General features: G+C 39.5%; 1 protein-coding gene across 2 annotated transcripts; it reads left to right on the top strand.

Moving 5' to 3' along the window:
* The first annotated feature begins 531 nt into the window (after positions 1–531).
* On the top strand, positions 532–25,092 carry kpna5 (karyopherin alpha 5 (importin alpha 6)). Of its 2 annotated transcripts, none has more exons than XM_023299638.3 (14): positions 532–633; positions 2,416–2,549; positions 5,719–5,820; positions 7,697–7,796; positions 8,118–8,212; positions 8,660–8,791; positions 9,573–9,661; positions 9,744–9,843; positions 12,614–12,777; positions 15,918–15,996; positions 16,128–16,253; positions 16,334–16,461; positions 17,712–17,890; positions 23,123–25,092. In XM_023299638.3, the coding sequence occupies exons 1-14, from the start codon at positions 534–536 to the stop codon at positions 23,308–23,310; spliced, it is 1,716 nt and encodes a 571-aa protein (XP_023155406.2). In that variant the 5' UTR covers positions 532–533; the 3' UTR covers positions 23,311–25,092. The 2 variants fall into 2 exon arrangements, with proteins under 2 accessions (XP_023155406.2, XP_023155407.1); XM_023299639.3 differs by having other exon boundaries at positions 557–649.
* Positions 25,093–25,541: the final 449 nt, after the last annotated feature.

Below are 25,541 nucleotides of genomic sequence, written 5' to 3'. Positions count from 1 at the left end.
TGTGAAGGACACCCTGAAGACGTATTTCATTTATTGTGGTCTTGCCCCTTCTCCACCAAATTATGGGAAGATATTTGCAAATTGATTTCTACTTGTATTGAATCACATTTTTCCTTGTGCTTTGAACATATATGGTTTGGCTTCACTGACTATCCATCTGGCAAAAAAAAACAAAACAATTTTATATTATTAATCTTATTATATATTTAGCCAAAAGGCATATTCACAAATGTCGATACACTAATCAGAAACCACTTCTTTCTGTCTTTGATTATGAAGTCAAACAATACATTAAAACTATTAGACATTCCACTAATATGAAAGCCATTAAGACTCTTGATCTGCGTGCTCTTTTTAATGTATTTGTGGAGTGTAATGTTCTGAGGTGCTGCCCCTGAATGTTTGTAGCCCCTGGCGATGGTCTTCACATTGTATTGTGTTGCACTGTACTGCATTGTTTTTGTAAATAAAGATTTCTACAAAAAAAAAAAAATACGGATAGCAGCTTCCGGAAGTGGCGTGAGATACTGTTGATGCGAGAGGTCTGCTGGGAAAGTTTTAGTGGGACGCCATATTGGCCTGAAAGACAGAGGGAGAGCAACAGGGCTCGCAGTCACCTGTACGCATTTTCAGGTACATTCGATTCTGGGTAAGAATCAGGGTGATGGGAATGTATTACGGAATCTAATCTTGTTGTCTTTGTAACCAAAATTACACGTGAAGTGTGTGACAAAACGCAGCCTTTGCCATTGAGCTACCCATGTAGCTAGTTTAACTGACTAGGATTAACGTTTCTCCAAGTACATTTGTTCTGTTGCACGGGTAAATGTTTGCTACAAAAATTCAGTAAAGCCAAGTCCTACCTAATTCGAATCGCTCGTGCATTTGGCGTTGGTTTGAGCGGGTTCACTCCAGGTCCTGCTCTAGTAGATGCCTCTGCAGCCTTGGCTTGAAGGCTAGCTACTATTTGGAAAGAAGTTTGGCACGACCTTCATTCCAGTCCCTGGAGCACAGTTGATATCTGACTAAGTAATAGAAATGTCCTCTTAAAATATTAGTTTAAGGATAGATAATTGACTTTCATTATGTGCATTTCTAACCTTCCATATAATTACTTGAAAGGCGAACACAATTCTGTTATCTCGCTACGATTTGCCGAGGTCTGGATTTTCAGCGCCCTTTGAAGTGACGCCATGTCGATAGATTTCTTGGAGGTAAAGATTAAAGTGACTTGATTAAGCACTGTAAAAATTCAAAGTTGTGCTGCCTGTCAAAAATCTGGTACCCTGAAAGCATTTCTGGGAGAGATTTGTTCGTCATGACAACAGCTTTTGTTTGTTTGTTTTAATAACAGTGCTTATTTTGAAATAAAGGCAAATTGAGGAGAGAACTTAAACTATCATTAGCATTTATATTATCATTCATAGTAACATCAGATCGACATAACTGCAGTGACAGTTATGTTCAGAACCTTCTCTGTATACACTGGGCAACAGATTCATAGAATAGAATAGAATAGAATAGAATTGATCTTTATTGTCACTGTTACAGAAAACAATGAAAATCAGTACAAAAGTGAGTCACGTGTATTTGAAAATTTCTTCATGTAGGGGTTCAGCCTAAGACATCTTGGTCATGATCTGGCTGACTGTCATTAAGTGGCACTTTTTTAGATTTGGGTTTAAGGACTTGTTGCTATGGCAACAGTTTCAGATGGATTTTAAGCCAACTTCGAAGATCCCAAACAACCAATCTCGTGTCAAATTGTCAACATTATAATCTTGATGTGTAGATTGTTCTAATGTGAAGAAAGCTCCCTGGTCTGAGAACAATGGTGTCCTGTAGTATAAGTTATGATATATGATAGGAATGTGACTTTGGAGATGCATTGTTATATTGTAATATTATTGTTTTGTACGTATTGTTTATACGTTCAGAAAAACTGCAGATGGAAAATCTTTAGTTGGAAAATTTCTGCCTCTTTAAGATACATTTTTTGTGCCTTAACTCTTAGAAGTAAATGTAGTAAGGGTTTTCTAATAACAGCAAAGCCACTCACAAATTCCACTACGTTGTTCCTCTGTTGAGACAGTTTTCAATCAGTCTCTCATACCTTCCTATAAAAGTCTGTATTCTGTTCATGTTTGTTCTTTGTAATATTTTGTGTGTCTTTGTATAGCAGTAAGCATAGCTATGCTCCAAAAAGGCATGTATACATAGCCAATTCACTCTATTTAAAAATGGGTTAAGTTTAGAATGATGTGAAGTTTTGACATGGAAAGCATGAACTGACCCTTCTGAAGTTCTGTGGAATGATATGTAGTTGCAGAGTCAAAGATCCTTTTGTGTATGATTAAATTTGATGAGTGAATGCATCTTGGTCATTAAAGCCTGCCATTCTGCCTAATTCTTCAGACATGATGGCGAGTCCAGGGAAGGACAAGTACAGGATGAAGAGCTATAAAAACAAAGCGTTGAATCCTCAAGAGATGCGACGTAGAAGAGAGGAGGAGGGCATTCAGCTACGCAAACAGAAAAGAGAGGAACAGGTAAAAACTGTCTAACCTTGAACCACTTTATAAAAATCATTTATACATTACTTCTATTGTATGTTTGGAAAGCATGATAAAGTTTCAGATTTTGTTAAAGGCAAAACTATTTTGGGTGAGTAAGAATCTAACAGTCTAGTCTTGTATTGTAGACAGTCTTAATTTGGCATATGATCAGCTTTTCAGAGTAATTGTACAGATCAGATCATTATACTAGAAAATAGGGCTGGGCTATAAATCGATTTTATCGATTAATTCGACTTTGTACCTAATGTCGATTTGTTTTAATGAAAATCGATTTTCTCATCAACATCCGCCACCAGCGCCTTCCCGCTGGGCTCCCGTAGTTCAGAGTGCGCCCACCTCCCCCCCACAAACAACATGGCGGCGAGCGGTGCAGATCTAAAGGCACGTGTCCACTAGATGCTATTTTCCCGCACAGCAACGCACCACATCTGAAAATCGCACGGACGGCGGTCACTAGCGAACCACAACATGGTCACATGACAGCACTGAGCAATAGCAGGCCGCTACGTGGTCACATGACCGAGCTTTCAGCTGGACAGTCCTGCAGACAAGTCGGATAAACACAGCAGCTCGGCCGCAGATTTTCCCTTTTATTTCAAAAACACGTCAGTGAAAAGTATTTCTGAAAGCATTTGAAGCAAGAAATAATCTACAGCAGCTGAATCTGTCCTCGTTTTATGTCACCAACGCCTCTTTTCGAAGTTTGAGGACAGTTTAACGATGCGTGGGATCTCCGCACGCGGCATCCAATTTGCATAAAGTAGAAGTTCAGCCTACTTTATGCAAATGAGCTGCAGCCCTCTCCAGGTAAACACACCGGATCGCAGCAGGAAACGCACAGCAACCGGACCGGCATGCCACATGCAGCACATTTCCAGCTGCAATCTGGTGTGTTTACCTGGAGAGGGCTGCAGCTCATTTGCATTGAGTAGACTGGACTCCGGCCTGAGGAGATTAGGTAGGGGGTAAAAAAAACGGATAAATCGTGAATCGGGATTTTTTGTGAAAAAATCGGAGATTTTTTTTTTTTTTTTTAGGCCATATCGCCCAGCCCTACTAGAAAATAGGGCTGGACCTGGTCGTACGATGTCGCGCGATCGGTATTCGTCTCGTGAATTCGCCCAACGTGTCCCCCCGTCGGACGTTAATAGAAAAGCGCTATATAAATCTAATCCATTATTATTATTATTATTATTATTATTATTATTATTATTATTATTATTATTATAAGAACTGATCCGATAGTAACATCATCGTCGTCATTGTCCCCCCAGCGGACCTTACGAACCGAGTTGAAAATTTGGCTCCTTCCTGTGTTGGCTCACCGCCTCTGGCCTTACGAACCGAACCGAACCGAATATTCGCTTCGTTCCTCGGTCCGTCCGTCATTTCTCTGTTTGTACGTTCTTGGTTCCTCTGTTGAACTCCTCTCGTCTCATTTGAATGAGACATCCTTACGTCAGTTTGATACGACCTGTGGCACAGCTGCATCATCTGTCTACTGTTTAGTTATTGTTTGATGACTGCTGTGTTTTATGACCTCTGTCATGTGATCACAACATTGGGAATGATAACCTATAGTGTATAATTACTTTTAATTTCATCGGAACTGTAATCGGATGTACAGATAGGATACATTTCAATTTTTTTTATTCAGCGCACACACACACCAAAAGAGTACTATGTAAATAAGAAGTGATATGTATTGCTCTTTTGGTATGCCTCCATTCTCCTTGTGATTCATTTTAGGAATTGAGAGAGCCTTCAAGATGGTGTGCTGTAATCGATTTCTGGGTCACAGGCAAGAACAGAGAGGAGTCGAGGAGGCTCAAAATAGAGAAATGAGGAGAGAGAAAGTGTTGTTGTGGGCTAGGCAAAATAGTGGGCCAAACGCATCCTAGGTTTTGACAAATATTAACTTATAAAAACTGTGAAAATCAAGTCCAAAGACAGACTTTTCATGTAGCCACCAAATCACTAAATCTGACCCATTTTCAAAGTGCTCTGAAACTGAAACTAATTTTTAAAAGACAGTCCTGATAAAGCTTGTTTTATGCTTGACGCATGTGTGAGGTCCACATGGACTAATTATGTAATTTTAACAGCCACGCCCCCTTGCACAGTCCTAATCAAGTGGCTAATTTCCATCTCGCACACCTCCAGATTTTTCTGACAACACAGATGTGTGAGAATTACTGCTTTTAATTAAATTTGATTGATAATTGTAACACTTAAATATGTATAATGCCAAAATTTTCACAAATTTATGTCCCATCACTCCATGCTTCCACAGCAATCATTTTATCTTTCCAATGTGTGTATGCAGAAGCTTTATGGCTTGATTTACCCAACTAATGTTTATGTTAGTAAAGAGGGACGGCATGGCTCAGTGGGTAGAGTGGCTGTCTTGTGACAGGAGGGTTGTCGGTTCAATCCTGATCTGGTGAGCTCATGTCTAGGTGTCCCTGAGCAAGACACCGAACCCCTAACTGCTCCTGATGGGTCGTGGTTAGCGCCTTGCATGGCAGCTTCCACCATCAGTGTGTGAATGTGTGTGTGAATGGGTGAATGTGATGTATAATGTAAAGCGCTTTGGGTATCGTTTCCGGTATAGTAAAGCGCTATATAAATACAGACCATTTACCATGTTTGCTCATTTTTAAAACTCCCGGTTTCTTTCTGGTTCTTTCTGATTTCTTTCTGGTTAATCATACTCACACCCTGGAAAATGTTATCTACACAAACCAAAGTATATAAAGATGAAAGTGTAAAAATTGATTTCCTTCTCATATAAAAGCCCTTAAGGTCATCAGAAAAGGCAATGAAACTTTTTAACACAATATATGAAAATTACGTACAAAACAAGCCATAGTTGTTGTCCCCACTGTTGGTATCTCACGTGGGTGGCTATTTGGGTCCCTACAGGTATGTAGTATCAATAATATTTGTGCACTGTGGTACAGTAGTATATCATACTGATCTTTGCTCTCTCCAACAGTCTCTCAGTTACGGTTGAACCTCTATGCAGTTTTTGTACATGGGCTTTTGTGTTTGTCACAATCAGTTCATCAGACCAAGGTAGGAAAAAAAATTAATTGAAGAACTGAATTGAAATAAATCCTGTGACTTTGATTCCCCACAGCTGTTCAAGAGGAGGAATGTATGTGTACCTTCAGCTGATGAATCAATGCTGGAATGTCCAATCCAGGATCCAGACATCAGCTCCACGGTGCCTGTCACAGGCGTAAGTGTTGCTTTCTTGTTCTGTACTTCCTTTAAAATTACAATTGGCAGATATCTGGAAAAGGCTAAATAAAAATGAATTTGACAGCATATAGCTATCCTTTTGCAGCTCTTCCATTTTTGTTTAAAGCCCCTCCCACCACACGTCCATGTGTTTCAAACATGCAAAGATAGTCAAGCTGTCTTTGTGGCTTCACCCGGAATGTCAGCCCCAGTCTCCCTGATGAAAGTATCGTCCTAACCCATTGTACCACCACTTCCTGCTCTCACCGCAGAATTTATTTCTCTGTATAAATCAGTCCCTCCAGGATTTCGCGGGCGTTTTTCCAGATTGTTGCAGCCGAAAATGCCTTAATTCGCAGCAGCTTTTCTAAAAAATTGTGATATAAGTTGCAATGTTTTAAGCATATTTGTTGCGATGAAATTGCAGGAGACAGTGACAATTGCTAAAAAGCTGCATTTTTTTCAGCTGTTAGAACATGTTTCAACATTTTAATTGACAATATTTATTCCTAAACTAATTCATTAACTGATGTGGTTGGTAGATTTAAGGCACTAAATGATCATTTACTATTGAATGAATCATATTTGGACATATCTGTCAGTGGCTTAAAAAGTTAATTTCACTTCCTGGCACACATGTATTCACACACAAGCTCACAGTTTGTCATGTTAGTTAACAAGAAAAGCACTCAGAGAGCGGAGTACTCTGCCAAGACTGTTCATTCCCTGACCTTGTGCTGAGCACAGGTGTGTGTGTTATGCATGTGTATGTTATGTACAGATGCCAAATCGCATGACCTAAATATGTAGTGGGCAGGAATTGATGGGACTCAGAAATACCCCCACAATTTAATCAATTGTTTCTGCTATCATTTCTGATACATCCACAGTGGTGGATTTGTAGGGGGATTGCAATCATGTGATCGGCAGCAGGCAGCTGATGTAGTGTACACTTGTTGTCATGGTTACCGTGCCGCTATCAGACGCCGTGCCGCTACCTCAATGGGAAATCTTTAACCAATCCGTGGATCCAGACTATAAGCCTCATCACTGCCAAAATCTAATCACTTGGTCGTTGTGTCATTTATGACCTTCCCTGAAAATTTCATCCGTTTCTCCGTTTTTGAGTAATGTTGCTAACAGAGGAATGATTCACATATGCCGATCGTCACATAACTCTGTTGTATTCCTTAGCAGAGTAATGAATCTAACTTACTTTCATTCTTCCAGAGGTCCAACAGATCTGAATGCAACAGCTTCCGTAACGATGATCTGTCTGGTCTGTGGTCCACTCCTTTCAGCCGTTCTCCTGATATGTTTCATGGTAGAAAAGTGTTTGTCAATCGATGATTTTTGTTTTATTCCACCGCAATATTGCAGGGGTGCAGAACACTTTACCTCTGCTTTGGTGAAGAACATCAGGGAATTGTTTTTCACAGTCTTTAGCAGTATTTTTGTTGGTAAATGAGAGACATTAGAATCAGACATGTCTGGATCTTCGAACCATAAACAAGGAAGTGAATTCGGTGACGTACATACATTATGTTTGCACTGGGGACTACTTTGATTGGTGGAACTCATGGGAGGCGGGCCAAAATTGCAGAAAAGGTGCAGTGATTGGACAAAATTGCAAGGTCGTGCAGAATTTGCGGGAATTGTTGTGATCGCAACATCGCAAATTCATGGAGGGACTGATAATTGCTCATCTGATGTAAGTGAAAATACTAGCATTATGTGCTATATTTTCGAAAACCTAAAAAATGGAGCCAAAAGCAGCTGCAGAGGGATAGTTTCTTCTAAGAGCATTTGAATTGTGATATGCTGAAAAGAAATGATTATAATTCTGAATATTTATCTAATGTTGAATTGTGCAGGATGGGGTCATAACACCAGATATGATTCAGATGATCCTTTCTGAAGACCCAGATCAACAGCTAATTGCTACACAGAAATTCAGAAAATTACTCTCCAAAGGTTTGTGCTGCAAAACATAATTTATTTGACCTGAAGTTTACGTTATAGTCTTTCACAGATTTATTGAAGGATCTGCTGTTCCAAGCTTTAATACAGCAGAGATGAAACCAAAAGAAAAGAGTGCCAATTTTTGATACTTATGTTCATCACAAATGAACACACTGTTTGATAAATGATCTTTGCATGAAGACATCATGACCGCTACAGATGCAACTGTTGTTTTGCACATTTGTTGATCTAAACCAGTGTCTTCCTTTAAATCCTCTATCATTGTTTGAATCGGGCAACATTCAGTGCAGAAGTTTCTGTTGTTTGGTGCAGAGCCCAACCCACCAATAGATGAGGTCATTTCCACACCTGGTGTTGTGACTCGTTTTGTGGAGTTTCTGAAGAGGAGTGAGAACTGCTCACTACAGGTGAGAGCTTCACAATACAGCATAACAAAACATACCAAACATAGGTCCAGTCATTGAGATGTCTACACATTTCACTAGAAGATAACGGCTGTGGTTTTCTAATATGGAATGCCACTGCTTCTGCTTCTTCTGAAGTCATGTCACTGAACACATTTTGAGTTTACCATGTGATGTGAGCCCAGATTTAAATTTCAGAGACGTGGTACATCTTAGATGTCACTGACAAGTATAATTTGTCTCACTCATAGTAAATATAGTCTTTGAAATGTTGCTTTTTTGTAGACAACATGATTTGTTCTATTTTGCTTGTTGATTTGTAATTAATTGTAAAGTACTAAGTAAGTAAGATTAAAAATTGCCATGTTTTCAACTTTGCATGCAGTAATCTTAGACTATGGGTTGACTGAATTGCCATTTTTCTGTGCATTATGTGTGTATTTCCCACAGTTCGAGGCAGCATGGGCATTGACAAACATCGCCTCTGGTACCTTCCTGCACACAAAAGTGGTGATTGAAACTGGAGCTGTTCCCATTTTCATTGAGCTGCTGAACTCTGAATATGAGGATGTCCAAGAACAGGTGACAGACGACAAGATTATATTTAGAACTTCCTGGGCCTGGATTGGCATTCATTAAAGCCCTGAAAACTTATCTCTGAAGCCTGAACCTCTGTTTTTGAAACTATTATTGATACACTTTAGTTCCAAAGTAGAAATCCTCAGCCATAGCGTTGACTGCTAATTCATCATGATATGTTGTCAAGCACATAAAAACACCACATGGACATGTTTATAAGAATGGAAACTTGATTTTCATTGGACAGGGTCTTTAAAGGTAAAAGATTTATTCAAGTTTTTGTTTGTTGTACCTACTTTGCTTGTATTGAATGTTTATCGTTGTAGTCTGATAATGCTCAAAAGAAATAAGGTTTGACAACAACAAGGGCATACAGTAGATGGCAGAAATCAACAAACAGCCTAAACCTCATTAGGCACACACCACTTAGAGATGGACAGTTTGACGATATACATAAACCATGAAGGGATTAACATTTTTATATGAAAATGAACCATCATTTTTTAGTTATTACATTTTATGCAGCTGTATGTGTAATTACATTGACAGCGTGTATGTTTAGTAGTTTTAAGGTCAGGGTGAGAAGTTTTGAGAGATAGGAAGTCGTATAGTGACCTGAAGAACCCTCAGTCACAGACTGGTTGGGTACGTGTGTCCAGGCGAGACTCTTTTGATGAAACTCATTCTTTTAGGCAAAGCTGAGCAGGTGATGTGCTGTGGGGCTTTAAGTCTGTGGGACAACAGTGTGTAAATGGCTGAAGCATGTTCACTATGTGCGTTTCAGGCAGTGTGGGCGTTGGGGAATATAGCAGGAGATAACGCTGAGTGCAGAGACTATGTGCTCAACTGTGGCATCCTGCCGTTTCTACAGCAGTAAGTGTCATTCCTGTGTCTGTCTGTCTTAATCTGTCACACGTGGTCACAACTGGACTATGTATTGTATTGTCTTGTCTAGGCTACTTGCCAAATCCAACCGTCTAACAACAACCCGCAATGCAGTGTGGGCTCTGTCCAACCTGTGCCGAGGGAAAAATCCACCACCGGATTTTACCAAGGTGAGTCATAGCATAATTATTGGAGCCGATTTTCCTTACTTCTGCTTCAAGACATTCAATAGTTTTATTTGTTATTATTATGCTCATAGAATGAGCACTGTAATACAAAGTAACGGTTACTCAAGGCTGTGTAATAACAGGGTTTCTGCAGGGCATTAAAAATTAAATTTGATTCTCAGTGGCATTAAAAATTCTTTCTGCAGTTTTCGAGAAAAATACTTGACAATAATAATATAATATATAATTATAGACTGTGATTCGTCAGATATGTGTATCTGTGTAAACATGCCGGAGCATTGCGATAATTGTTCCAGCTGGTCGGGTACAATTGCCAAAAACTGTATGTTTTTAAAGTGGCTGGCAGGCTGGACCAGGTGGAGGAGAGCTGGGAAATGGGGAAAAGCAAATTCCAGCAAAAATGGCTAGAAAACATGGATTTCAGAGAATGACTGCAGCCCAGGGGTGGTCAGGGGTGGTTTCGGGATTCAGAAATAGTGAAATGTAGGGACAGTTTTCATGTAAAAAAATCATCTTTTACAAAAAAAACAAACCTGTGTAATTTGTTGAGTTCATGGTCGTGGCATTAAAATTTTTACAGTCTAGCATTAAAATCGCATTAAATAACATTAAATTTGACTGGCTGATTTCTGCAGAAACTCTGAATAATAATAAGACATAATAAAGAATGTTCTTCTGTGTTTGCCTTGCCGGCCAGAGCATAGCCACTCCAACAATTTGCTGCTGGGATGGTAAGGGTCCTCCTTAATCTTGCTTGTCCTGACCATGCTCCTCCTTGTGTAGATGTCTTTGAGGATAGGGAGTGCATGGTATGCTCTGCTGACCTCAGCACCCTCTGCAGGGCTCTCTGGTTGTGAGCAGGCTGGGTGATGTTCCCAGTCATTGTACCACTCCATTGTAAACAGTTCTTACTATCTTCACAAAACTTCTGAATGTTCTCAGCTGTCTGAGGTGATAATATGTCAAGATGTTTGAGCCATGAAAAATCCTCAGACATGTGCACCCCTAGGTACTTCAAGCTGCACACCCTTTCCACAAATGATCCATTTATCTTCAGTGGAGTGTAACACCTCTGCAGGCGTCTCTCCAAGTCTACAATCAGCTCCTTGGTTTTGCTGATAATCAGTATTAAGTTGTTAGTCCAGCACCAGTGTGACAGGCTGTCAGCCTCCTCTGTGTACAGCCACTCATCATTGTTACTGATGGATCTGACCACAACTTTGCCATCTGCAAATTTTCACAGTGGTGTTAATGTTGTTTGTAGACACACAGTCATGCATGTAGAGGGAGAAGAGCAAGGTGTTGAGGACACCCTTGGGGGACTCCTGTCTTCAGAGTGAAGGAGCTGTGCATGTGTCTGCCCACCCTGAGCACTCTGGTTCTGCTGGACAGTAAATTTTGAATCCAGTGACACAAGGAGGTGCACAGACCCAGACTGGGCTGCTTGGTGTAGAGTTTGACAGGTGCGATGGTACTGACAGCTAAAGTAAAATGAACTAACAGCGATCTCATATGGTCTGCTCTCCACCTGTCAAGGTGGAAATGGCATGGCTGGTAAGCAAAACAAAGTGGAGTAAGGAACAGATGTGTTCCCCAATTAGTCTCTTGAAACACTTAATTACTTCAGAGGTGAGAACTTCTTGGTGATCGTCATCTATGCAGGCTGGAGAGGCATTCTTTACTGTAGGAAAAATGATGGTGCGCTTTAGGCTACATACTGACTTAGGGACAGGTTGAACAGTTTTGTGAACACTGTAAATAGCAGGACTTTAGTGCTCTCTTTCAGTTATACCATATGGACTGGCTTCCTTCCTGATGTCCATGCTCCTTAGTGTCCTCCTCGCATTACACTCTGAAACAACTAGTACATATTCTGCTCCAGCTGTGAATGAACTCTTAGCTGTGTCGGTTAGCATGTTAGTGCTGATGCCAGAGTCTGTGTTTGCGCTAGCTTCAAACTGTGTGTAGCAGACATTCAGGTCATTAGCCTGAAGAGCAGTATCTGGTCTCACCAAGATGGGGGCTCTCCTTTTCCTGTAGTCTATGATGGTCTGCAATCTTTCCCACAAGCTTCAGGAGCCATGTTGTTGAATTGTGATTCTACCCTGTCCCTGTACCTCCACTTATTATCCTTCAGTGCTCATGTCAACATATGACAGTGTTTGGTATTCCTTCATACAAAGTGTGCGTTCAGAGCGGTGTCACTGTGGTAGCTGTTGTTTCCTTCAGCGTTGCACACTGTAGCTGGCCACTTCCGAGGGCTGTACTACTATTCCTAATGCAACAGATGCATATTGAAGATGTTAAACTGCAAACTTTATATATTAAAACAAGATATTGTATTGAAATTTATTTAGGTCTAACACTGTCCCATAATGGAGGATATCATTTTTATTTTCATCCAAATCAAAGTGAAATTAAAGTTACTGAATATTTGCTGTAATAAACAGCAGTAGAATAATCCATTTTGTAAATAAGTTCTATCACATGCAGTAACAGCAGTATAAATGGACTTGATAGCAAATCACGACCTACAGCCTACAGTCATTTGTTATTTAACCTGAAAAACAGCCAGTGCAGAAGTGAAAATAATACCAAATCCGAAAACGTAAACACACGACCTTTGCAGGGTAGTGGAGACACTGTCTGGAAACGGCCACACCATCTTGTTCATGCTTGCAACATTCATTCTTGTTCTTTCATCCCACTTTAATATTAAACTGTCCCCATGTCTCTGTTGCCATTGTGTCAGGTGTCTCCTTGTCTCAGCGTTCTGTCCAGGCTTCTATTCAGCAGTGATCCAGATGTGCTGGCTGATGCTTGCTGGGCTCTGTCCTACCTGTCTGACGGCCCTAATGAAAAGATCCAGACGGTCATTGACTCCGGTGTGTGCCGCAGACTGGTGGAGCTGCTCATGTAAGAGACTGACCCACCTAGGAGAAGAGTCATTGTTTCAGTCTCTAGAGGACAAAAAAACCAAGGGGTTATTCTGTCTCAAATCTTCAGGGGCCTTCTGCTCAACCAAAAGTCTGATCTACGTATATTTAAAATGGTATCTATGAAATTTTAGATTGATATGTCATTTGCTTATCTATCCTCTTTCAGCAGGTTTTTTTTCACCTTGAACATTTGAGAGTATGTTTGAATGACAATATCTCAGAAACTATAAAAGGTTTTCACTTTTCTCATCGTGCCATTATAGGTAAGTTGAAATGTGAAAAAAAATGAAGCCTTTCTAAAAAAAAAAAAAAAAAAAAAAAAAAAAAAGTCCAATCTTTGAGCACACAATAACAAAAAAAGTATCAGATTTAATCATCTAGTGATATTTTCTGAATTATATGTAGTTTCATGGGCTGCACAGTAGCTCAGCAGTTACCACTATTGTTCACAGCTAGAAGATCCCTGGTTTGCGTCCCTGCCTGGGCCTGGGATCTTTATGTGTGGAGTTGCATGTTCTCCCTGTGCAGACTAGGGCTGGCTTGAATAGCAATTTCTGGGCTCTGAATATTTGGCCCTGATTAATGACAAATATTCGGTTCGGGTTCTCCAGCTTCCTCCCACAGTCCAAAAACAGGCTGAGGTTAATTGAGGATTCTAAATTGTCTGTAGGTGTGAATGCGAGTGTGATTGTTTGTCTCTATATGTAGTCCTGTGATAGACTGGTGACTTATCCAGGGTGTCCCTCGCCTTCACCCTAAGTCAGCTGGGATAGACTCCACCCCCCCATGACCCTAATGAGGAGTAGGTGGTGTATAGATGGATGGATGGATGTAGTTTTATGTCACCATAATACTAAACAAAACATATAGAATGCTTTTATATAGAATGCAAGTACTTGGTCACAAGAATTTATTTTAGTACACAGACGTCCCTGACTGATGGTCACAATGTTATGCCTGATCGGTATATAGACATGGAATCACACTTTGACTTTCTGCACATAGTCCAGCTTGTGAAACTGGTCTTTAAGGCCAAGTTCAATCCCAGTGTTCAAACAAAGCTCCTCCATAGTCCAGTAGCAACCGCTTTAATTAAAGTTATTTTAATGATTAATTATAAAGATTTTGATGACTGAGAATCTCCTCATACAGTCTCTCCTCATAGAAAACATTTGTTTTAACCACTGCTTGTTTTGTGACTGAAGAGAGAGGGAGGCCCGAGTGCATCAGAGCCAAAGCAGTACACTTAATTTGTGTGATCAGTTAATAAAAAATAACGATACCAATAATCTAATAGTGCTGATAATTGGTCGATCCATAATTAAGACAAATAACTGAAGATTTCAGGCTTTTATCTTTTTTTAAAGCTATTTTTTGGTCTTTATTACAGTGCATAGTGGAGAGAGAGACAGGAAACGTGGGTAGACGAGTGGAAGAAAGACATGCAGTAAATGGTCATGGGTCGGACTCAAACCCATGACCATTGCATGGGGGACTATAGTCCCTGTTTGTGGGTCACCTGCTTAACCTGTTGAGCTACAGGGGCGCCTGAAGCCTTTGTCTTTAATAGTTCCTGAGATATTGTTGTTCTAGCATAGCCTCAAATTTCAGTGTGCAAAAAGACATGGTGAAAGTGGTTGACAGGTAATCTAAAAAAACTAAAAAAGTTTTATTTTAAAGTGAGTGATCTTAAAAAAAATATATCACGACATTTTATGCTTTAATTTTTTTGGGCAAATCAAAACTGGTTGAACAGTAATTTTTCTAAAAAAATGGTGAGATTTGATGACACCTAAGATGAATTATGAAAATGTACGTCTGACATTGGGTTGAGCTACTGCTTGTACTGCTACTGAACATCCACAAACCTTAAGGATAATTATGAACTTAATAATTGTTGCAGAATGTTTGGTGGTAATCCAGTCCAAACATTAAATACATTTTCTACTTGTGTGAGAAATCTTCAATTTTAGAAGGTCATATCTGTACAAGTTTTCACATTTTGCAGCCAAATGTTGAGCTTATGTAGTATTATGGTTCCGTCATACTGAGGAGGTATTTTCTAGTGAAAAAAAAAGGCCGTCACAGATCTTACGAAATGTAGCCTCAGAGCTTAAAACCCCACTTTTAAACTCTTGACTGTCATTTCTCAAGAGGGATTATTTTAATTGCCTGAAACTTTCATGGGAAGTTCATATTCGTAGAAGCTGTATAAACCTGGACAACATTCAACTAGCAGCATTCCCCATGATTTTAGTTGCGAGTACTAAACTTGACTGAGAGATACAAGGTATTTAAAATGTTTGAATAGTGATTTACTCAAACTCAAAATTAAATGTTTTAAAATTTTGAGATAGTGAAACTTTGATTTTCATGAGCTATAAGTTATAAGGCTTGAAATGTTTCACTGTTGTTGTGATGAATTTAGAATATATTCAATTTCACTTTCTTAAATTACTGATGGAAAATATTCAACTTTTTCACAAGTATAATTGCACCTGCCAGGAAACTAATTCTAATATTTTGGGGTAAAACATATGTTAAAACATATGAAAGGACTAGATGTAGGGACTGAATACAGCGAGAAGAAAAATGTATGTTCGAAGTCAGCCTGATATGCAGTTGGTTTTTCAGTTATTTCTGACTGAAACGCTCACAGACTTGAATTTCTGGAGTTGATATTTTCAGATTTCTCTACCGTGTTACCTTAGAAAAATGGTGGGCTACACAGCTGGACTAGCTACATTTCTAACTTTTTAACTACTGTAACAACCGACCTAGCTACGCTAGCTGTGTACCTCTATTTACCTTTACTTATATGCTAGAGTTAGTAGAATAGATGCACGTGCCTCACATTTGGTGCACTCTGTGAGTTTTGCAGAGTGAGGAGCTTGTACCTTTGTCCTACTCATCCAGGTGCTACTATTGAAGATGTCTATTACTAGACAGACTACATATCTTTCATGGAATACTTAGAGTTTAGCATTGTTTTGCTCTTAAAACTGGCAAATTCTAAGAAACTGGAGTTTAGCTCAAAATTTTTACAAGCACTAGATTTCAGTGTATTTTTAAAACTTTGTACTGTATGAACGTTCCTTTGTCTCCTTGTTCTTACAGGCACAGTGACTATAAGGTTGTTTCTCCTGCCTTGCGTGCAGTGGGCAACATAGTAACAGGAGATGACATCCAGACTCAGGTAGAGGTTCTGTTACTCACATTAGATGCTGATTCACTCACTTTCTTTGTCAGTTTCTTTATAGGGGATCAGAAACGGTATGAAATATAAATGTTGTCCTCTAAAGTCTTCTTGTACATTTGTTAACTTAGGTAATCTTGAACTGTTCAGCACTGCCCTGTTTACTCCACCTGCTGAGTAGTCCCAAGGAGTCCATCAAAAAGGAGGCATGTTGGACTGTGTCCAACATTACAGCTGGAAACAGAGCTCAGATTCAGGTAGTGGCTGATTCACCTAGGTTTGCATGACAAGAAGGACTGCTGTACTGTATTGCTGACAGCATTCATTCTCTTTTCAGAATGTGATTGATGCCAACATATTCCCAGTACTGATTGAGATCCTTCAGAAGGCTGAGTTCCGCACTAGGAAGGAGGCAGCATGGGCTATTACTAATGCCACCTCTGGGGGCACACCTGCACAAATAAGGTGTGTTTATCAGACTCTTCAAATCTATTTCTGTTCTTCTTCTTGTTTCTGTTGACATAGATTGTCAGAGGAATGATGACTCTCAGTGGATTATGGGGGAACATTGCAAGGGATTTTAAGAATGCAGCATGCATCTCCCACAAAGCCATTATGTTAGATAGCAGGAGCCAGACCAAAATCAACCCTGGCAGACCCTGAGTCATTACACTTCTAATTTGATACAAAATGTTTCCTTACAAATAAAACCATATGTGTAGAATTCAACTATCAGGGTTCTCACTCGCAACTTGCCCTGGCAACTCATTACCCCGACCTTCATATGTCTTCACTGGCTCCCAATCAAGTTGTGTACCTTGTACAAAAATCCTTCTCACCTATAAATCCTGCCGTTCTCTTGGCCCGGACTAGCTTTCAAACCACTTCCACTCTCTGTACCTAATTTGCATTCCACTGATATGGGTCTTCTCACCAACTACCACACCTCTTTGCGGTTCTGTGGAAGCAGAGCCTTTAGGGTGGGAACCCCCACCCTGGAATCCTTCCCCAGTAGTAATCCACAACGTTGCTTTTATTGTAACTTTCAAAAAACTCCTCAAAACCCTCCTGTTCAGAAAGGCCTTTGGTCTACGTCTGTTTCCTTGGCCAGCCCATGATTGTTCAGTGAGTGAGGTTAGGTGGCTATAGAATAAAGTCCACGTAAGTCAGCGTTCCTTGTTCTTTTTTGGTCTTCCAATTAGTGCTTGAAAGCCTTAAAATTGCATGACCTGACACTGACCTTAGTTCCGATGTGATGTTCCCACTGTCACAATGCTACTTAGTGAGCATAGTAGCCTTATTTATAACAGGTGAATAATTGCTGCAAGCTGCTTTAGTTGAACAAGTCTCTGAGAGCTGGTCAAATCCACGAGGGTAAACTGAATGCTGTTTCAACTGAAGGATACAACTCAAGAAAATCTGACCCTCTATGCCGCTAATCTGCTTCAGTTTGTTTGCTGACCTAGAAATGGTGAAAAATCAGAAATGTTCTTCATTTTGCATTTCAAAAGTTTTAGTGTTTTAAATATTTCCAGTTCTTCATAATTTGTAATTATTTTGCTGATTTTCATAAATATATGACAGATTTCAGTTCAACTGTATGATCTGACATAATTTTAAATTAAACAGGCTCCCCTAACTAAAGGTTTGATAGGAGTGTATTAATATTAAACTGAAATGCTTTGTATGATTTACATTTTACTTTGTGTGAACAGATATCTGGTGTCTCTGAATGCCATCAAACCCATGTGTGATCTGCTGACAGTAATGGACTCTAAGATCGTGCAGGTGTCACTGAACGGTTTGGAGAACATCCTCAGGCTGGGAGAACAGGAAGCCAAACAGAATGGAACAGGCATCAACCCATACTGTGCTCTTATTGAAGAGGCTTATGGTAAAGTTCTGCAACACATCTGCATGCTTGCTTACTTATTACCTTGTCCGTTAATAATTTTATGACTACAACACACTTGTTGATACATTCAATATTTAAAAAATTCACAAACTACTAAAATTTTTACTGTCAATATTATTACCCACATTGTGCTCTCATACAAAAATCTTACACTCTGTTGACAGCTGTGTGATTCTGCCTAACATTCTTTGTAAATGTGTCCAGCAGATGTGGAACCAAAACATAGTATTAAAATAAATCCACTCTTAACAGTTCAAACAGAATTTATTTATTCATCACTAAGGCTGCAGCTATTCTATTGATTATTCTGCTGATTAATCGAGTAATCAGATTCCACATTTAGCATTCGCATTACAGCATCAAAAGTGAAAGTGAGCACGCTGCACAACAGGTATGACTATCCAAGTGCAACACGGGCGGACATCCGCACTGTATCGTACATATATATAGTATAGTACAGAGTTTTTCAACTAAAATTCAAAAAGGTCCAGTCAGAGAAAATGTATTAAAGCAAAGGTCCAGAACATCATAATGTCTAACTTGAGTTAGTGTGATATATGTTGATGTACCTGGTAGTTGTATCAATGTCTGCATGTAACCAATAACTGACTGTCAAATAGAAAAAAATAATATGATTTTTTTTTTTTAAATGTTGACAGTATTTAAGTACACCGTGTCACAAAAGTTCGTTCTCAATATAATCAAGTTATTCAATAAGCAGCGTTTCTTCCTTTCACTTTCTTTCACCATCTTGCATAAATACCAATTCGGAAAGTCTGTAAACATTTTCTGTTCAGTCACAGGCCCTGATTTTTCCTCCTGGCCAAAACTGGAAGTAGTAGCTTTTTTAGAGTGTTGCTGGTAGAATATTGTGCATTAACAGTGGAAACTTGACGCACAATGTGCAGTTCTGAGAGACCTGAAGTAGACATAGCCCCCCAAACCATACTGTGGGTACTGAATTTCACTTGCTCAGAAGATGATATTTTTTTACGATCATCTGTATAGATACGGTAGTTTGGACTGTTGGGTGTCAGAAATAAGTACAGAGGGCTTTCCTCAGAGAAAATCCAGTTCTCCTAGTCTTTTGGAGTCAGAGTTATGTACTTCTCTGCGAAAGCCGGTTTCTTTTCCTTTTGCAGTTTGGTGAGTCATGGGGTATGTTGCCTCTTGTAAGCTTTTAGCCCCAATGTTTCTGTTAAATAACGATGCACAGTGCTTGTAGAAACATCTTCTCCAATATTTTTCAGCCTCTGACTGAGTCACCTGCATGACTGGTGTCTTTGACCCTCAGCCTTTCTCCTTAGATCCTTGGCTCTTGCGGTTAGGCCAGATGGACGTCCTGAGTGAGGCAAGTCTTGTAGGATCCTCCTTGGTTGTATGTTTGCCACCACTTCTGCACCCAGTGGATACTTCTGCCAAGAGCTTGCGTTACCTGTTGACCAGTTTCTCATTCATTTCAAAGAGCAATGGCCTGTGCACGAATCCCAGACTCTGAAACAGGAATTTTCCACCCTTACTCTTAGCCATGGTAACGTTTCCAAAGTTTGGTTGTGTGTAATGCATTTTGGTCAAGCAAGACATTTATGTACTGGGACCTGACAGTTTGAGCAGACAAACAAGCAAACAGTACCTACTTGACCAGGCGTAACTCATTTTTTTTTTTTTTTTTTTTTATTATCCCTTATTAATCCCTCGAGGGGAAATTCTGATTTTCGCATCTCTCCCCAATTGGGAGAGAGCGACGGGTCAGCCGCGGTACAGCGCCCCTGGAGCAGGAAGGGTTAAAGGCCTTGCTCAAGGGCCCAACAGTGGCCACATCGGGGCTTGGTGACAAACAAGCATGTTGTTCATTGGGGAGAACAAACTTTTGGAACACGGTGTAAAAGAAGGGCCGCATTTAAACACAAGACAAAATAAAATAGCTTTTAAAAAACTGCATTTTAGAATAAAGTTCAAAACTTGAGAAAAATGTCATTTAGGAGCACCATTTCCCCTTTTTCTTTAATTGTCTTACATCTAGAGTAAACTGTCTCAACCTACTTTACAATATATAAATCTCAACAAACCTGAACAATTGAACACTTGAACAGTTTCTTTCTTTCTCTCGTATATGCCACTCCACTACTTTCTGTTGCTTAGTGAGACAATTGAGCTGTAGCCTTTCCTGTCAGGATTTTAAATCTAGGCCTGAATGGTGTCAGGGCCATTCTCATGCACATGTGGAGGAGCTCATTAATGAGCCTGGAATGAAATTCAGTCTTAATTATGTTCATGGCTTATCTCGCATGCATTTGGTCTGATATTTCCTGACGACAGTACTATGAAGCGAGATTAATGGGCTACCAAGGTATGTTGAGCCAAAAGTCAAAGTTTTCAGTGAAAGGGGCTCTGTTTTAACCTGCTGGATCTCCATGGTAGCTAATCCTGTGGTGCTAACCTGGCCCAGAGCAGGTTATGTTCAGAGTTTTGGATTTTGATCAGCTGTAACAAGCATCTCCCTTAAACCAAAGCATTTCCTGACAGTTATTAACGAGCGAGACAGATTTTCAGCTGACATAAAATGTTTTATCTGTAAACAAGCTGAGCAGTACATTACTAAAACCACTGAATAAAGCCGTTCAGTTACAGTATCACACACTGTATTCATTGCGTTGCCATGGGAACCAGACATGTATTTAGTTGGTGATGCAGAAATCGCATAAATGAGTTTTTATGTTTGCCTTCTTTAAACTGCTGGTGCTCCAGCTGATAGAACACAGATTAGAAAACTGATTAGTTTATTAGTTTTTATTACAAAGAATATTCAATCGGTAACATTAGTTTCACTTTGATTTGGCCACAAATTAAAAGTGATTTCCTTAATTTTGAGACAGTGTGAGACCTACATGCACTTCAACACAATATCATGTTTGAATATATGAAGTTTAATAGTTCTATTGTGCAGCTGTCTGTTATCAATAATCAGCTGCATTGATCAGTAAAATAAATCTGCACGTCTTCTACCAGCATTGCAGCTTTTTACCATCATAAATTTTTATGTTTCTCATTGTTCTCCATTAAAACAACCTGTTCACGATCGGTTCATTTTGTGTGGAAAACGAGTCAAATGTTCGTTAGGAGCTCCTGTTTGTGTGAAGAGTTTGAAGCAGAAAGTCTGAATTGACAAAGAAAGTTGAAAACCACCTTCATACCTGTTAATTCTGACTGAGGTTTTTGTCGAGCCGACTCACACAAAGAAAGCCTTGCTATGTCAAACCGGCTTCATAGTTCAGCCTCTGGTCTGCTAAACCAACACCGTAAACACAAGAAAAGCTGCTCCGGTTAAAATAGAGCGTCCCGTCAAATTTAAAATCCCCTTATGATTTATTGATTATTGGTCCGGGTCCGTATAGGATGATGTCAAGGTCCGGACTAGTTAGTGAGCTGGGTTTGAGGGCTTGAGCTACCTGCTGACGACTGTCCATGAAGTGGATTAAACTAAGCCTGGAGGCAGAGAGTTTTACGTTACAGTATTTTAGTAATGAAATTACTGTAAATACTGGAGGAGCCGTTTCAGCCCTATTCATCACTCAAAGTAGAGTAGGCATCATGTTCAGCAGTCAAAACAACAACAATCAATTTATAATGTTAACAACTAACATACTTGATCAACTAACATTTCTGTACCTTATTTTGGCAGAATTTTAAAAATTTGTATTTTCAGATCTGGAAATTCTTGTATTTTCACCCTCTTAAAACATCTTAACTTGTAGGCCATTGTGAGGATCCAGTATTTCCAGAAATCTAACTTTCACAGCCATTATATTTGGTGAGAACATAGACAAAATTGTTTCCAGTAGATCCAAACGATTGAATGGTTCATGTACAGTCATGAGCCCAAATACAACCCTTGACTGAAAATTTTGCACTTTCTTCCACTTTCAAGGGCCAGTCATTTAAAGCACTCCGTTGTAACTGTTCGATCATTTGCTGGGAGCAATTTTCTCTGTGTCATTACCAGATTTCATGGTTGTGGGGGTTATACTTCTGGAAGAAATAAACCTTTTGAATTACTTCCCAGGTAAAACAATTTTTGTAGTGTAAATACAAAAATTGTCAGATCTGAAAACTTCTAATTCAGCCAAAATAATTTACAGAACTCTGTTGTGTGTCCCAAATAACAAATAGGCAAACTCTGAACAAAATCTGAGGTGTAGCAACACATATCCTCAGTTCTGTCTGAATTGACACAGACTGACCCACCTGCCTGACTAATTATATGCAGCTGCCAACAAAAAGGACTTCTCACCCCTACAGAGCTGCTTTGTTGAAGATGTTCACAATATTTGACAACAAAGATCAATCTCATGCTGCTAAAATGACGGATCATTTGGCGACTCAGCACAGCATGATACTTTTTGGCAGCCCATGAGGGTGAAGCCAAGCTGGTGTCGTGTTAAAAACTGATCGTCTGCCAAAAAGTAGTTGCCATCTGCGGGGGTGCACACTGCTTTCAAAAGCGATCCCACCAGCTGTAGCTCGAGACATCCGATCCCTTGCAGTGACTTTATCTGGTTTATCATCCACAATGTTTGACTTGACACGCACCAGTACACAAAACTGTATGTGCATGGTAATCGCAAAGGTGTGTCTCTGGGAAACTGATGTTTCCTATATGCAAATAATTACAGTTTTGATTAAGAAGAATTAGCAGTTTATAGCATAGCCATGACTTTTACACAGCAATACTAGTATAGTTTACGGTGCTTGCTATGTGTTTGGGATGTCTAGTTTACTTGTTTGTATTTAAAAAACAAACTAATTAACACGATTTACGGCTGGGCTACATGTAAAATAAAGAAATGATATTTTTAGCATTTACATCTGTACATTTTACTGTCTCTATGCCCTAGACCTTGTTATTTATGTATGGGACTGTTTGAGTGTCCTATTTTAAAGATTTTAGCCCACAGAGGCCTTTGTCTGATGAAAAAGCTTTTAACCGCCCATACAACACATTTCCACCTGCCAAAAAGTGATTACGCCACCTACCTTCAGTCTGAAAGCTTTTTTTGGCATCAGAATGACATGACTTCATTCATTGGGGGGTCGTATTGTTAAGATTTTAGACCACTCACTCCTTTTTACTGAGGAAAATAGTTTTAAAGGACCATTCCTTTCCAGTTGTGAAATACACTAAGCTTTGTATCTGTGGATCCCCCTATGCAGGCCTAGACAAGATTGAGTTCCTGCAGAGCCATGAAAACCAGGAGATCTACCAGAAAGCCTTCGACCTGATTGAACACTACTTTGGCGTGGAGGAGGACGACGCCAGCCTGGCTCCACAGGTGGACCAGAATCAAGGCCAGTTCGTCTTCCAGCAACAGGAAGGACCCATGGAGGGTTTCCAGCTTTAATTCCACCTCACCTCCACAGCCCTATCTTCTTCCTCAGAGACTGCAGCCTGCTGGCCTGTATACTCTCCTGGAACTTCCTCTCAGATCTGGGCCAACTCTACTATGCCTTCACAACTACACCTACTTCGGAGACAAATTTGTGAATATAGAGATGAAAAGTGGGCCCACATTTGGCTCCTTGATGATGTTTGAGACTGTGAGAACCTGAATGGAGGGCTCAGCTTTGCTGGTTTCCATCCCACTGGTAAGATGTCAATGCCATGAACAGCCAATGAAAGAAGAAATAATATTTTTAGTGCTGCAGTATGATGTTCCTTTGGCTTCCTGTAACAAAATGTTGATATCATTTTAAATTATGTTAATTGATATTTGTGTTACAATTAGGAACTGTATCTCCAAATCGGCATCCGTATCCCTTTTTGAATGTGAAACTACCTCCTCAGTCTTCGGCACAAAGAAAGAAAGAGGAAGTAGTAAAAGATTAGCCCAAAATGAATACAAAGAACAGTGTTTTTGTTTTTGAATTTGTTGTGGCTAAGTTTCAATCTTGAATAAAATCTTTTTTATTCAGACTAAGGGTATGGTGGCTAACCATTCAGAGGACTGGAGGCAGGCAGTGGGGTTATATACATTATGTACTGAAGCAGCTGCACATGCTTACTGGGATACTACTCCTTGTTATTTTAAAGCTCTTGAAGAGCACCCAAGACTCAAGGTGTTCTATTGTATTCTGAGAGCTTTGGAGGAGCTCCTCTTTCTTTTCTCCAACCTCAGCTCAGACTAAAGGCAACTGCTTCTTAGATTATGTAGCTAGTCAACTGGCCTGTGTTAGTTTGAACTCTGTAATGGTGTTGACTGGTGTTGGTTGTATCCAGTGTTTTTGCTGCTCATTTGAAATGTTCTTTTAGGGGGCGGTGTTTCTGTTACCTGATTCTGCGTATGCAACAGTTTTCTAGTTAAATTTTTGTTCCATTTTTTAGGTTGTCATTCTGAACTAGCCTTGTCTTAGTTTTTTTTCTGCCTGCAATCATTTCCTTGATGTGACAGGATATGTTGAGTGACCTACACAGTTTTGTATATTATATATACATATAAGTAATAGTGAAGAGAGTATTTAAATGGCTGTGGGTGGGTGTGATATGCAAGAATTTTTCTGGCAGATATAAATTTGTTATATTTCCAGTCCGTTACTGCTTCTCCTTTTTTCACTCTATGAACGAGTTTTTTTATTTGTAGCTTTATCTCATCTGAATATTTACACTTTGATTTGTTTTCATATTCTTATTTTGTGGCTGACGTCTTAAGATTAAAGTGTTTTCCTTGCTTCTGGCTCCACGATTTGACAGTTTTTGATACGTGTCTAGAACGGCAACATTAAATGGTGGACAAGTGAATAGGAAAATAATCTATATTTATGTGAGATGGAAAATATTTGTAATGCAGAAAACTCATCAAGCACATTCAATCGCGTATACTTTTCTAATATTTTTGGTTTGTATGATTGTCTATCACTTTGTAGGTTTTGGTAGTGTATTAATTTTTCCTGTTTGGAAATTTATTTGCTGTGTTCTTGTGGCTCTCAGTAGAAATTGTACTTTAACACTAAACCCTAAAAGACAATATGCAGCCACAATCTGTGGTTCTTAACACTTACTGGATCAGAGGCCTGACAGTGAAGCTAGGTCAGGCTGTCTGTAAAAATGTCTTGCTTTTCTGTGTGTGGATGCACACTTACATCGTGTGACAAGAATTAATAAATTGATCTGTTGTATACAAACTACACACACGCGTTATGAGCTTTTTTCTTCATAATCTTAGTAATTTTCTGTAGCAGAGTTCTCATACAGATTGTCAGATTTACTGGTAAGTTGGGTTGACTTACAGTGCCGTGCAAAAGCATTTGACACCCTACAGAATTCTTTTTTTTGAGTATTTGTCACACTTAAATGTTTGAGATCATCAAACTAATTTCAGTGTAAGACCGGGATCAAGAAAACACAAAATGCAGTTTATAGATGATTTTATTTCTTAAAGGAAAAATACTGTTCAGCCCATCTTTCCTGATGTGAAAAAGGAATTGCCCCTCTTAGCCACCAATCCAGCAAATGACCAAATTCATTTGGCAATTCATTGGGCGAAAATTGCAGAGTTGCAAGACGCCAACCACTTCTTACCAAAAATAACACAAAGGTTTGTCAATAATTTGCAAAAAAGTATCTAGATGAGCCCCA

The sequence above is a fragment of the Amphiprion ocellaris genome, chromosome 9 (assembly GCF_022539595.1).
Source record: "Amphiprion ocellaris isolate individual 3 ecotype Okinawa chromosome 9, ASM2253959v1, whole genome shotgun sequence".
Taxonomy (NCBI): Eukaryota; Metazoa; Chordata; class Actinopteri; family Pomacentridae; genus Amphiprion; species Amphiprion ocellaris.
Note: the sequence above shows the minus strand (reverse complement) of the source record. Positions and strands in the feature narration are given on the sequence as shown.